The sequence below is a fragment of the Vidua chalybeata genome, chromosome 1, assembly GCF_026979565.1.
Source record: "Vidua chalybeata isolate OUT-0048 chromosome 1, bVidCha1 merged haplotype, whole genome shotgun sequence".
Lineage (NCBI taxonomy): Eukaryota > Metazoa > Chordata > Aves > Passeriformes > Viduidae > Vidua > Vidua chalybeata.
The window spans coordinates 104,542,250-104,557,206 of NC_071530.1; the positions used below are offsets into that span (position 1 = coordinate 104,542,250).

Below are 14,957 nucleotides of genomic sequence, written 5' to 3' on the forward strand. Positions count from 1 at the left end.
CAAAACAGTAAATCAAAAGAAACTTGATTTTTAAAAAATTCTGAAGTGAATTTATGTTAGATACTAAACAAGTCTGATCCCTACTTTTATGCAGCTCATGTAAATTGCTATGCTAATTACAGAAACATTATCCATTTTACCCATGTTCTGATGCATGTTAAGTAGACAGGCTGGAATTGATAGGCCCTCCTTACTTGGGACAGAAGATGTAATCAAAATACAGCATTAAGACATTACATATATGGTACTGAGGCAATTGTCATTTCATGAAAAGTGGCTTTGAAATGCTACATGCACTGATGAAGTATTGTCTAACTACCACATCCATTTATCAAATTCTAATATGTATTTTAGATATATACATATATTATACAATGAACTACCTTATTATCCATTATGCACTGAAAAAATAATGAAGATGCAATTAAATATAATGAAATACTCACAATGCAAAATAATCTTGAGTTCAACAAGAAGTTTCTTTGAACCTCCGTGGCTTGTACCTGGAAGTTTTTGCATTGCTTCTCCTTTCTTATTTAAAATTTCTATTCTTAATGCTCCTGAATTTAAAATGAAAAATGACAGACTTTTAAAATATGTTGGGGATTAAAAGTGATCAGAGATTTCTGTATGCTTGTCTTTTTAACAAGGGTGCACGATGTATTTTTAAAGTGGCGTTTAAGGTTTTAGTATTTGGAATAAAAAAAATATACCTATTGGTGTACCAGCAAATCTTGTTTCATTTGGTAATAACTCATCTCCTTCAGGCCATGTTACTGATAATCTGTCAGGAAGTCTAATAAAAAAAAAAAAGGTGAACATTTTTTTATTAAGTTAAAATACATGGCAATTTATCTTAGTTAAATACACATGAAGTTGTTTTTGTGGTAGGGAAAGAAAAAACAAATCCCAACCTATTTCTTTTTGGTTTATATTTCTTTTTGTTTCTGCTGCAACAGCTGACTGCTTTTCCCATTTGGGAACAAAACTGAAATTTGTTTGATTCCTGATTAAATACAAAAACTGTAATTAGGAACTCCACCATTATGTAATTATTACTTAGTGCTTACCTTGCCATTTCATCCTCTATGTATTTTTTAACAACTTTGTCAGACACTGTTCTGTCAAGTTTTGAGATTGGAATAATTTTCACTTCACCATACAATGCCTGTGGTTCCTGAAATAAAAATTTGGTGCAGTTATAAATGGCCAGACTTTATAATATGTTAGATGAGAAAGACGTCCCAGTGAAGGGACTAGACAAGTCAACACAGACAGAATGCAACATACTAACAAATACTGCCTAGTGAAACTACAAGACATTGTTTCAAAATTTACTGAAAGCACAAGGGTTACAAATGGATGCACAATATACTATTGATGCTGTGGTACTTTATTTCATACGCAAATCGTAATAAACCAGACTGTTCATAATGAATAATAATTTTAATATATTCACATTAAAGCTGAAGTTGAATATTTCTAGACTGCTGATTGTCAAAAATTACATTAAAGGTATTTACTGTTATTTAAAATAATTTAATCAGGTCAGACAAGAGATATGTTTAAAGATTTAACATCCACGTTAGTTGCGTGAATCCTTTCTGTATTTCTTCTTACCAAAGCAATTTGAACCTCTCCTCCAGTAGCAAATATATCCCCATCATGGTCCCCATACAAGTAAAATTTCTCAATGCTTCCATAGAATATTGGATGAGTCTTAGTAGTTTTCACCTGTAAGCAGAAGACACCAATAATACATTACTCCTGCATCAAATGCACAGTACCTGCCTTTCATAGGGTTCAACTAACTTACCAGTTGTCCAGTTTTGTATGTTTTTCCATCCCACTCTATTGCAGCATACATTGTCCAAGGGCTCTGCATTCTTTTGGATGATACATCAGTACGTACAGTTATTCCTTTAAAGACTGTGAATTTTATCTGTTTGTCATATTTTTCATGACAGTCTTTGAGCCACAGAGCAAATTCTCTGTCAATTTTCATTCGCTGCTCCTATAAAGAGATTACAAAATAAGTACACATTAACAATGTGTTAAATTTGAATCTGATCACATCAGAAGTCTGAACAATTTTAAGAGTACAGAGATACTGTACTCAAACCAAAAGCCAAAAGACACACACACAAAAAAACACAGAACAGAAGAGAAAAAGAAAAAAACACAGAAACAAAGACACAAAGAAAAAAAAAAAGGATTCTTCAGTTTGAAAACCTTAAAAAATTCTAGGACAGCTACACTTCAAGTCAAAAAGAAGTGCTTCCCCCAGCAGCCATATTCCTTTAGGAAGAGGGTCTCGCCACAAAAACTGTCAAATAACAACTAAATAAAGTAATCGTTCAAGAAAATAAAAGGAAAAATACTGAGTCTTAAGTTTCCAGATTTAAAGATTCAGCTTTACTACTCACTAAATCAGAGAGACATGAACAAATAACAGTGAACAAAGGCTTCTGTATTACATGCACTGAACTTCACCAAGAAGAAACACTTAACAGAATGCAGTAATTACCTGCCCATTGAAGATTCTTGTGAACAGAGTATTCTTATCCTTTAGCTTCAGCTCCAGATCCATGAAAGTGAGTTTGTTTGTGCTGACCTGGAACTTATCATTGGTAAACAATGCACCAGAAATTCTGTTGTAGCATTCAATTGGTGCTAATCCTCTCTTCTTTGGAGGAGCGCACCAGTCAAAACTTAAAAGGAGAAAGTCATTACAATCCTTTTTTATAGAGAGGTTTACATTATAGAAAGAGACTGTACAAACACATCATCACTTACTCTTCCACAGTTGTGTATGGTATTAACCTTCCATTCCAAAAACATTCAAAAATAGGCCTTTTTCCTCTGGCACCTTTTTCTACTAAAAAACAGTCATCGTCATCATCATCATTTAATCCTTGATTAAAAAAAAAAAAGAAAGATAGTCTCCTTGAATATATTTCCTTAAAAAACGAATATAATATCAAAACCCATGGCAATCTCAATGAAGTAGTACTATTGTTATTACATTCAGCACAGTGCAATACACGTAATATCAAGCTCATTACAATATTACATTTTTTTTCCTGTTTTAAAAATGCCAAGCAGAAAAACTAAGGAAGGCAAAGAAAAATCCTAAACAGAAGTTAAATATTATCAAATTCAAAAATTTAAAATTTAAGTATTACTTTTTCCTTAGTTTCAAGTGATCTTCTAGTATCATGAAATTTTGTCCCAATTAACTCAAGATTTGTTTTGTCAAAAAAAAAAAAAGGTACAAAGTATTTTAAAACCCCTAGCATTTGAAAACTCACAACTGAGTAAAATAAATTTTAAACTAAAGACTTCAGAATACATGTTGTCCTTTGCAGTATTTCGATACTAGAATCTCTTGAGTCTAACTGCTCATATTTTATTACTTTGTTGGAGCAAAGATGCAGTCAAGAAAGTGTGAAGTTTCAACTGGATTACATTCCATAAGAGTTTATAATTTGAAATCAGATGGTGTTATGCCAAAGATCAAGTTTACAGGAATGAGTTACCACAACAGCCAATTCACAGGATCTGTTCATCCAAAAGAATGAGAACCTTTCTGTTCTGTCACGACCTAAATCAGGTAATAATTTGCATTTCAACTTAAAGTTCTTCAGGTTTTTATTGCATTAAAATATTTAGAGTAGTAGGACTGTCTATGATAGGACTGACAAGCAGCAAAACATTTCACTTACTTGATGGAAAACATGGATCATCAGGGTATGTTTCTTTATCATAAAGGAAGGGATGGTATCGGATGATGCCTTCAACTATACCTTCCTCTTCAACATGTGCCTTGAACTCAAAACTATCTGCTGCAGTGTTTATATACAACGTCTGCATGTCATCTTTGATCTCCCTCAGATTGACAATCTTTGGTACTTTTCCCTTTTCAAACATTGAAATCTGGAAAAAAGGAAAACACGATTTTCCTTAGAGCAAAAGACTTACAGTAATAAGCACTTTGACGACTGACTGTTAGCAAAGGAATTAGTTCCTACACTGCAATGCTGAACAGAATTACTTCAAAAAATTAAACTACATACACATCTTGAATGTTGTATTTTAAAATGCATGATTACAAAGAAACAGGCATGATACAAAATAAGGTGCCATCAAAGAGGACTTTTGACTAACATGTACAGAATCTCTTACCTCAATATCGATGTTGTTGAAAGGGCTTATTTCTTTTGTTACAGCATTAGTTTCATTTCCTTTTGGTCCATGGATATAATAGTGATAGATATGTCTGAAATACATTTCAGAAAAAAAACCAAACCAGTAAGTGAAATTTTAAAAAAAATTATAATGTGCAATTTCTAAAGTCTAAATAAGCTTGTATTTTTTATTAAAATATAACTGGTTTGTTGCACTGTTATAGATCAACTCCTTGACAACATATATCTGGTACAAAAGATTTACTAAAGGGAGTGACTCCTTTTCATTCCTCTCATCTCTGTCATGCACAATCACATTAGGACAATTTTTTGGGTAAAATAATTGGAAATAAATTTGAAAAAAATTAGTAAGTGAAAAAACCCACAATTGTTACATGCCTACAGATCCTTTACATCAAAGGATAAACTAAAAAAAACTACTGTAAATTGTTCTGCACTCTGGAAATCAGAAAGAACTAGAGCCACAAATCTTTCCACACTTTGTCTCTGATACCAGTTTTATATCAATCATCTAATAGTAATAGAAATATGTAACAAACAACCACTATCTTTACAATATTTACACAAATTTGAATATAGGTAGGAGTCATGGATGTGATCTGCATAATAGAAATAATTGTTTAGTTGTAAACATTGCTTTCTAATTGGCATTTTTCCTCATTTACGAAATTTAAAAAAATCCACATGGTCAAATAGATTAAATAATTTCATAGAGACATGCAATTTGAGAAAACGGAAGAACTTAACTCCATTTACTTCAACTTTTCAGCAACCTAGCGAGTTCTTGCAACTTCAAAGACTGAATCCTTAAACCTCTGGGGGATGGTTAGGAGAAAAATGAGATTGTACTAGTCAAGGGGACTGAATGCATGACTAAAGTTAAATGCACCTGCAAGTTTATAGCTGCTTTGCTCTTGACCTCCACTGCACTAAATATTCCCCAAAGAGAAATCTCGCTTCCCAGAAAAAAGCTCCTCCTGGTCTTATTGCTCAGGATTTTATGGTATGCCCAAATTGCTTAGTATTTTGTGTGCATTTCTTCCAGATTTCAAAAGGCAGTCTCCTGGCCTTAAGACATTGTTATTTTAGAGGTTCATCTCCACTTCAAAGCATCCAAAATAATGAGGGCTGTGCAGCAGCACATTAAAGCAGAATGAAACTGGTATCATGCATGTGTGGCAAAAGGCATGGCAGAAGGGAATGGGGAGGCATTTGAGTGGAAAAGGGCCATTACAGCTGAAACAGTGACACAGGATTGTGTAGCACTGAAAGACTAAATGAGTGGGTTTACTGTAACAGCTACAGAGCAGAGCATATATCTGAATAATTGCACCTGGGTTCCATCTCTGAGGCAGTTCTTTCACTTCAAGAGATGGTTGGAAAGAACTAACACACACTTAAGTGTGAGTGTTCACTTGATGAGCACCTGGAAGCTAATAGGGAACTAAATTATTCTCTGCAGGTAGATGTACCCTATATTTTCATGAGGTTAAAAATGGTTTCAGCAACAAGTTTTAACGTGCAACACTGAATGATATTTCACATAGTAAGGTACTACCTAATTCTTATATTCATCTTCTTTCTAAGTACACCTATTATTATCAGATTATAGGTATCACAAAAGTAAAATCATAGTTTGAAAACAAAGTTCTATAGTTTGCCAGATTTCAAAATTGGTCTATGACTTTGTATTTCAGTTTATATTCACAGATGGGTCCATCATCTTAACAGGTAAGCCCAACCTATCCACAGGTATCTCCAGGCTCTGCGGGTGCACTGATGACATTATTACAGTACAGAGCAGATAGTGTCATATATCCTTCTCCCTCTTAAACTGGGTGGAAGCAGCAGGACTTTCTCTTATTGTTGTTTAAAAAAGTCAACCAACCAAAAGATCCCCTAAAACTGTAAATACAAAGCTAGATACCAAGGTTAGGAGCACAGCTGTGAGCAAAGTAACTGATGAAGTTATTACTAATTAGACAAATAACTTCTTACATTAGTAATACACCATTAAATTGAATAGGCTACTAAAAATTACAGTGGATAATTATGTATCAATCATCAAGTCACATCTTTGGTTGGAGGTGCCCCATTCAGTTGTGTTCATTTCTGTAAAATTGGTTAGATAGGGAGGCTAATTGTAGTATCAATGGCCTTAACAGGAATAAGGCCAATGTCAAAGTACAACAAGGAAGCAGTTTGTAATTATTTGACTTTGTTAGTAGCCCACTCTTAAATCACCAACTTACGCCAGCTGCCTTGTCCAAAGATGAAAGTAGTTTTTCAAGTACTGCATGTGATCTGGTTGTACACCTGTAATGACAACTGCTGTGAAACTCTCTTTATCCCTTTCTTCTAATATTAGATTATGAAGAAATCTTTCATCATCACTTGTGATGTGAGTAGAATCAGATGGCTACAAAAAGAATAAAATAATAAGAGCAGGGATGTAAACTGAATTTCTGAACTCCCATCAATTTGAAAGAGTTTAAAACCATAACAGAAAAGTAATACAGAACACATGATGCTAAGTATCACAAAGGATTAAAGCTTAAAATAAAAGTTTCCAAATTAAAGTCAACAAGCTGAGAATGTGGTATCATTAATCCAGTTCATTTTCAACTCACTTTCATCACAGCACCTAAAGTGTGCAGTCTAGAAATGCATTTAATCATGCTGAATGTACTACTGTGTGATATCCATGTTCTCATCTGTCAAGTGGAAGCATTAAGTGTGCAAGACATTAAGTCCTCTTTAAAAAAAAAAAATATTGGCTTTTAAAGGGATAGGCTGTTTTCTATAGCAGAAACTCAAGTGGAAGAAACACTTTTGCTGTAAAAGAAAAAAGGATGAATCCTAAATTCCAGATGAAATGTCAAGTAGTCTAAGAGGAAGAGAGATTCCCGATTCCAGAAGCCAGTGATTGTCTTTTCTTGAACGGATGCACTTTGCTCTTTTGACAGTTTTTTAAAGTGCAGAGAGACACAGGTTGATGTCATGCTTCACACTGGACCAGTGATAAAATCCTTACATTTGGTACATCCAGAAAAAAACTATTTTTAAAACAAAGATTAAGAACTTTCTAGTGAATGCAAACAATTGCTACAACTGAGAAGATATGTTGTAGTAAATGCGGCTACATGCCTTATTTTGCAGGAAAGCAGACAAACCCACATAACTAAGGCATGAAAGGAGACATGTTCTACCTAACCATAGTTAGGTGAAATAGTTAATCTAGGGTGTTCTAGCAAGACTTATTTTCCCCAGGGAATCAAAGAGCTCTCCTTAGCTAAGAGGATAATTAAACCATTTTTGAGACTTTTCATCAAAGAAGACTACGTCTCTTTTTCTGCCCACAGCATAGCCTGGACTATTCTATGCTAGTGATGGGATTGGTGATAATAACGAAAAGCCAGAGCTGCTTGGTCCTCATCTCCATGTGATCTGACAAATCTAGAACTTGCACACTGATGCTGAACAAGCGCCACTTTGTACAGCATGGAAGAAATTTACAGACTGAAAGAGCCTCCAAAATATCACTCCCAAATTATTTGGTTGCCTTCCCACTACAGATGACAAACTACCATAGCACCTTCCCCTACATTCCTAGCATCTATCTCAACTAGGAAATTACTATTTACTTCTTTGCAATTTTAAATGGTCCAGGGAAGTGACTGCAGTGGAGACAAGTGCCTATTACCCATCAAGGAAAGATGACCAGCAGGGATACTATTAATGCCACTTCTTTTCAGTGTTATGGCCTTGTTCTAAAGTCCCTTTTGTTTCATATTAATTACATCTTGATTTCTTTGCAAAAGTAACTTCCTTCACTAATTGAATGGCTCAAAGGCTCAATTATTCTTCTCACACTAGTAATCCATTTCCAATTTCTACTTCTGCCACAGTATTCTCTTGCTGACGTATGTGCAGTGCAGACCATTTTTCAAGTCATTAGCGAGATGAATTCACACATTTTATTTCACACCAATATAATGAACAGGCCTAGGTATTTCAATCATTTGCAAAAAAATTCCTAAACCTGAGTTTTAGGAATCTTTTAGGGAAACCTCTGTTACCTTCACATTTCACCTTTATTGCTTTTCACAGCATCTCTTCCCTCTTGGATAGTTAAAAGTTATCTTTTAACTCTAAATAGAACTTGCATTTTTAACAGCATCAATTTAACTTTGGTTTTATATTATTACAAAAAACTTTTCAAACAGTTCATTGCACCACCTTCTTGAACTCTTTAGTAGTATCTATACATCTCATTCAGCTACTTTCCTCCAACTTATGCCTGCCAGTTTGTCTTCTACTTTATATCATCCAACCTTTCTCTTTAATATCAAGCAGGGAGGGAATGCATTTGTACCCTTTACAACAAAGCAGATTTTGTCTGCTTTTATTTTCAGTTTCCATTTTTTGAGTCTGATATTGTAGAGAGAATAAAAACAAAACTCTGGCAACTCATTTTTTGTTACAACTCACTGACCCAGAATTGGCATGATAAAAACTTTATTTACCCTTTCCTTTCTCATCCATACAAAACACCAAGAACACTGGTATAACCCACCAAATAAAGGGGCTCAAGGTCTGACTACCTTGTCACACACACCACCCATTTTTCCTCCCATCTGTACCCTTAACTACATCTTTGCCTCTCCCTCCTTGCCCAAAAATGTCCAAAGAACAGTTCTTTTCCTTAGTCTTCCTCCTTATCTTACAACTTTTTTACTTAGGCTCTTTTTCTTCATGAAAAGCATCAGGACTGTTGAGTTTAGTTTTCAGCTAAACAGTTCATTTATTTTACAACATTTATGAATATTCATAAAACCAATGGGTTTTGTTGGTCTGGCTGGAATTTTCTCCCAGGTTAGTCTTACATATTTCTAAACAAGTACAATTTGGTTCCTTAATTTATTCCTTACTGCTTCAGAGAAAATTCATTTTTGTTTCATACTCAACAAAAAAATTTGCTGTGCTTAGAAAAGTATTTTTAAGCATTTTTCTTAACCTGACATGTAAAACTGTAAAGCATTTCTGTCATTGAATCTTAACTGAAAAGAGGAAAAAGCATCACACAAAAATAAGGCATAAATTGTCTTTAGTGTCTTCAAGTTCTTGGTTACTTCCTTTTACACTACGGGGTGCAAATGATTAAATAAGATGAAGATATCCCCAGGTAAGTATTACAGGACTATTACACAGTTAAATCACATTAAGCTGGGAAAGGCTTTCAATTATAAATGTGAGAATCTTAAGGCTATTTACCTTTCTGTTTTGAATGAATCCAGTATATATTGCTTCTTTGTTTTTCTCCTTCTTTTCAAAATCCTCTTTAGAAAGGACAAGTTCATGAACATCCTGAGATGCTGCAGGTTTGCTTATCATCTGATTTTATTAAAGAAAGAGCATTTAAAATCAAAATAAGACTTAAAATTAACATCATAAAATACTTTAACGCTGTTATTAAAAGTAAGGAAGTAACAATCTGATTGTGTGCAAATGTTCTAAAATAAAATTGAAGTCTGACATTGACTTACTCTGGCACATTGTCCCACGAAGAACACTGCTTGCTTGCCTCCAACTCCAAAATATGAGATATCACTATTTAAACTACGAGGCACTGGCAAAGGGCGTACATATCCTGAATGATCACTGAGAATAAGAGTGTCTTTAATAAATTTTTTCAAGACAAAAGTAATTAAAAAACCCAAAGATACTTCTGATCTAAAGCATCTATTAAATTCTTCCTCCTGGCATTTTGTTAAAAAATCCTCCACTTTATACCTTTTAAAACTGCAACATTAAAATATATGTGCCTAAAATTCTTGATGTACTCTTTTTAAAAAGATGATGACGGAGTAAGTATTTTCCTAAGTCATCTTATAAAAATTTCTGCCCCTTCTCGCAAACCTAATTTTATTAAATGAAAATGGCTTACAAAGCAAGTCTGATCTTTCCGACAGCATCCTTTCATAAAAATACTTTTAAGTCAAAGTGGGAAATAATGCCAACCAACTATTAAATGCAGACTTGGAGAGAAAACATATGCTATCAGTAGTGAAATTCCATGTCTTTTAAGTCACATTTAACAGACTTATCTAGTTTAGGAAAACATTTATTTTTAAATCACAGCAGTCCCAAATGAAAATAAGGTGTAGATGGATGAGATGTAGTAAAGTGTGGATTACTACCCAGTAAGTGGTAGCAATCCACAGTTTAAATCTGCATTTTAGGAATACTACACGTTTCTGTTACTAAATTCGCCTACAGCAATTTCAAAAAGCAGTGAATTTCTTTACAAATGACCCAGAATCACTTTTTATGCATTTATTTCCAGATGTTTAAAAGACATTGACTTTCTATCTGGAGATGCTTTAAATGCAAAATAACTTCCCCTAGCTATATTACCACTTCCCACTACCTTTTACACTACTTGCTTATATGACAAATTAGTTATGACTGAGACTGTAATTCTCATCCTCACGTTTACAATCCTAGGCTTAAGGTATTTGAAATGTGGCTGAAGCTCAAAAACTGTACATAACTAATTCTGTGGAATTTTATACAACAAGATTAAGCCTGGCTGTGCAGGTGGAACATCTCTTGAGAACAGATTCAAAACCATAAAGTGAATTCATATAAGTAGCAAAACCCACCACAGAACCTCCACTTTCTTCTTTAAATGCAAAACATTTATTTTGTGTAGACTGCATCAAAAAAATAGACATTTTCAGGTATAATTTGTAATACATTATATAGAATTAAGATTTAAATAAAAAAAAAGAAACTTGAACTAAAACCATGTATCTGTTTATCTGCTATTCCAGTAGCTTAACAGATATTGAATGCATCATTTAATGCACTACTGAAAGATTTTCAGGTAACAGATGAACACAGTACAAAAATCCCCTGCAGGACACAGGATGCCCATAACTGTATGCAGGCAAGCAAAAGACAGTTTAGAGAAGGTCCCAAGAACAAAAAAGTATTCAGTGTGTCACAATAATAGAAGAGCAGTTTTGTGTCATAAAACTTCTCTATTGCCTACTTAGAAAAAGTATGGGTCTATTTCTGTAATCATAAAATGACAGGGTTTAGCTAAATGTTGGTATACAGCTGTGCCTTAAAAGTATATTTTGTGGACCTTTGCAGAGCTTGCTAATTGTTGTAGAAATATTTAGAACTTGCTAACCTTTCAAAGTCACCTTGTCTTGTAAACTTTGACAATCTATATACAGCCCAGTTGTTAAGCTGTTTAGAAGTCATTCCACTTCCATTATCAATCACAGCAACAGCTGGTTTTCCTTGGGAATCATCAAACAACTGTTTGGGGAAAGACAAACAAACAGCACAAATCAACAAGGAGCAACAGGAAAAAAGAGGATAATGCAAACTATGTCTGAAAATGTTAAAGTATTTTTATCTTACCAATTTTATCTGTATACTCCGAATACCAGTATTTTGAGATGTAGCTGACAGAGAATTGTCAATCAATTCAGCAAGGGCAAATGCTAAAGAAATTGAAAAAAAAAAAAAACCCTATTAGTGCTCAGAAAACAGATACCCACTTATAGTTCTCTCTTCCAAGCAATTAGGATAACACATTACCTAAACACAGATAAGACTTAAGCCCTGTCAGAACAATCAAAATCACACAACATCTTGTTTAAAAAATAAAATAGCTTTTGTACATGTACTTTATAATTTGTTTCATCACTGAATCTCTCACATCTCTTAATGGTAAAATCACAATTATTAGAAAGAACAACGATAAACATCTCCTTACCAAAAGACAGATTTGTCCCTTTCACGATTAGAAAATAATTTTTATGATTCATATGTGAGTCAAAAGTAAATTAAAAATGGACTTTGACTTGTTAAAATATTGAAAGAAGAATTAATTAACTGAAGAAACCTGAATTGAAATTTTGTGAAACATCTAAAACTACAATGTTAATTGATTATAAAAAACATAAAGAAAATTGTAGAAACAGTTGAAAGATTTCAGTGAATGGTAAATACAACCAAATTTTTGTCAGATCCATGGCAATACACAGCACAAATAGTCAGGCAAACTGTTTGCACAAATTTGTTGTTTCTAACCATTAACGCTTGGAGGACTTACCTAATTAAAGTAAAACTACCTAAGTTTACTGGAAAATTGCATTTAATCTTAAAAAAATACATCAAATTCTGATTAATTAATTTGATTACATCAAATTCAATCTGACTGACCAGCCTTAGTGAACAGACATTTCTATTCAGTCTCTAAAAAGTAAACCTTATTTCCTGCAATTTGCAGAATTCTTTAGAATGCTACAGTGAAATTTACACTGGCCACACACTTCAGACATGTAAAAGAAAACCCTTGAGTATTGGTGGAACACAGCAACACTGAAGCACTAGGCATTTTCCCTCAAGCTGTTATCAAAATATAAAAACAGTTCTGCATTTTTTTGCAACTTCATTCATTGCAAACAGATTAGCTGAGCATCAGTTATGTGATCCATGTTTACTATTCCATATCAAAGAACAACAGTCCTTCATCAACACTCAAAACTGATTAGGCACTGCCCTTAGAGATGTTGTATATAAGAATCATCAGCTGCATTATACTTATGCAGGCTCAAAACTGCAATTTGCTGTCAGTGAAAACTTAGGCAAAAAATTGTTTAGTACTTCAGTCTTCTCCATGTCAGTTGCCACAAGACCTTCTCACCTTGCATTTCATTTATTTAGGGTGCAACTTCTTTTTTCATCCTTTTCTAATGTATATGTAAAACCCTTATTGTTCCTCCTCACATCCCTTGCCAAATTTGCTCCATCTGTGCCTTAGCATTCCTGATCTCATCTGTACATTCTCAGGCAATATCCCTATATTATCTCAGTATTCATTCCCCATAGGTGCTTCCACCACCTATGCAATTCCCTTTCCTGTTTTAGTTTGACCAGGTCTTTACTCAGCCATGCTATTCTCCTGTCTTCTACACCCTATTTCTTCCACATAGAAATCAATAGTTCTTGTGCTCTAAAAAGTCATTTAAGTAACTGTAAGCACTCTTCTACTTCTTTATCCCCAAGGGTGTTTCCCGGTGTCCCATGCACCACACCCTTTAACAACTGAATGGTCTTTTCCTAAGGTTTAGAGTCCTTACAATACTTTACTTTGCCTATTTAACCAAATTCCACCAGGGTGTGGTCACTACACACCAGGCCCAGCTTGGCCTTTCCAGTCAGTTTTTGTGTGTTGGAAAGCAACAGGTCCACTAATGGCTGCTGGCAGGAATAAAGCACAGATCTCATGGATTGCTGACTCTGTGTGGCCTTACACAGCAATTCCTGTGCACAGGGATAGATGTACCACTGACCCAACAGTACCACCAAACCCGAACCAAAACAGTGCCTTTGCTAGGGCACGGAACAAATGATGCGCACAAAGAGGAAAGGGGAAAGACTGGTCCTTAAAAATAACAGCTGCTATTTATAAACATTTTTGATATTGTTTTAAAACAACAGGAATGGTATCATGCTCGATTCTTCATTTTTTTTTGCTTTTTTTTCTGTGCAATTTTGAAACTGCTGTACCTATGAAGAACATTGTACTTAGAAGGTAATCACAGCCATAGACAGTATTTTCAAAGAAGCCATAAACAGAAAGTAATTTCTTCAATAAAACAATACAAAATGCTGGTTACATATTTCATGCACCACTTAGATAAAAACTAATTAAAGCAGCATCTTTTTAAAGAAACACTTGCTCTTCTTCATAAGTTAAGCCCTATAGCACCCCAGATGGGAGGGCACACAAAATTCTACAGTAGCTCACACAAAAACTGTTCATGAAATTCAAACACAAAGCCTACAGTTTAGTACAGGAGACAAAAACCTGATAACACAAATGCTGACCTATCTGAATGACATGCACAAGATTATTCAGTTATTTTACTTCTAAAATACTCAAACTTCTTGAACAAGTATTTGAGAAGGTACGTCTAAAAATCTGGATTCTTAGGTGGCTACTTTTAGTATTTTTTAAAAGAAAAATTTGTATGAAGAATATGGTTAATTTTTCTTTTACAGTTAAGACTATTTTTCCTTAACAGCTATAATTATAAGCTGAATTGCTCACAACCACATTATATTCATATAAACATCATTTACACAAGATTACTTTTGCAGGTACTTACGCAAAGGATTTTGGCCCTCGCTGGCATAGTACTCGTACATGCCACTTTTAACAAGCGTGTCGTAGTGGGGCAGAAAGTCTATTCGTTCCTTGGTTGCCAAAAGCAACATTTGATCAACTGACTGTAGCAGATATAAAGTAACTCCATCGTGAACAAGGTTGCCTGCAGTGAAGATGAAACATAATGCACATTGAAGAGCACTGCATCAGGCAACTTCTGCTTTCAAAACAAGAACGGGCTTAGCTGCAGGTAATCTGCGTCTTGTCCTAGGCATTACCTGTTCAGCATTTAACAACAACAATTAAATTAATATCTTTTCACATTTCCAAGCTTTATAATGCAAGTTTTCTCAGGTGACAGCAATGTACATATCATTTTTTTCCTATCATTTACAGACTTTGTGACAGAAGATACTTAGTATAACTGTCATTATATGAACTCATCAAAAACATGTTTGTAAAAGTAATTTTTTAGCAATTTTTGGCAAACTATTACAGGATTTGTACTTTCAGTTAATTATTGTATGTCATAGAGCACAAACAGTTATGTGACA

General features: G+C 34.2%; 1 protein-coding gene across 2 annotated transcripts in view; it reads right to left on the minus strand.

The window, feature by feature from the left end:
* The window catches only part of SMCHD1 (structural maintenance of chromosomes flexible hinge domain containing 1), a 66,644-nt gene that overhangs the window by 42,486 nt on the left and 9,201 nt on the right, over positions 1-14,957 (minus strand). For both annotated transcript variants that reach the window (XM_053949504.1, XM_053949511.1), the window contains exons 3-17: positions 14,405-14,566; positions 11,646-11,728; positions 11,410-11,540; positions 9,755-9,869; positions 9,483-9,602; positions 6,461-6,627; positions 4,186-4,279; positions 3,726-3,936; positions 2,797-2,914; positions 2,528-2,711; positions 1,817-2,014; positions 1,621-1,734; positions 1,071-1,177; positions 714-796; positions 447-560 (exon numbers count right to left, since the gene is read on the minus strand). In XM_053949504.1, coding sequence (XP_053805479.1) covers positions 447-560; positions 714-796; positions 1,071-1,177; positions 1,621-1,734; positions 1,817-2,014; positions 2,528-2,711; positions 2,797-2,914; positions 3,726-3,936; positions 4,186-4,279; positions 6,461-6,627; positions 9,483-9,602; positions 9,755-9,869; positions 11,410-11,540; positions 11,646-11,728; positions 14,405-14,566 — 2,001 coding nt within the window. The remainder of the gene's footprint in view (positions 1-446; positions 561-713; positions 797-1,070; positions 1,178-1,620; positions 1,735-1,816; positions 2,015-2,527; positions 2,712-2,796; positions 2,915-3,725; positions 3,937-4,185; positions 4,280-6,460; positions 6,628-9,482; positions 9,603-9,754; positions 9,870-11,409; positions 11,541-11,645; positions 11,729-14,404; positions 14,567-14,957) is intronic.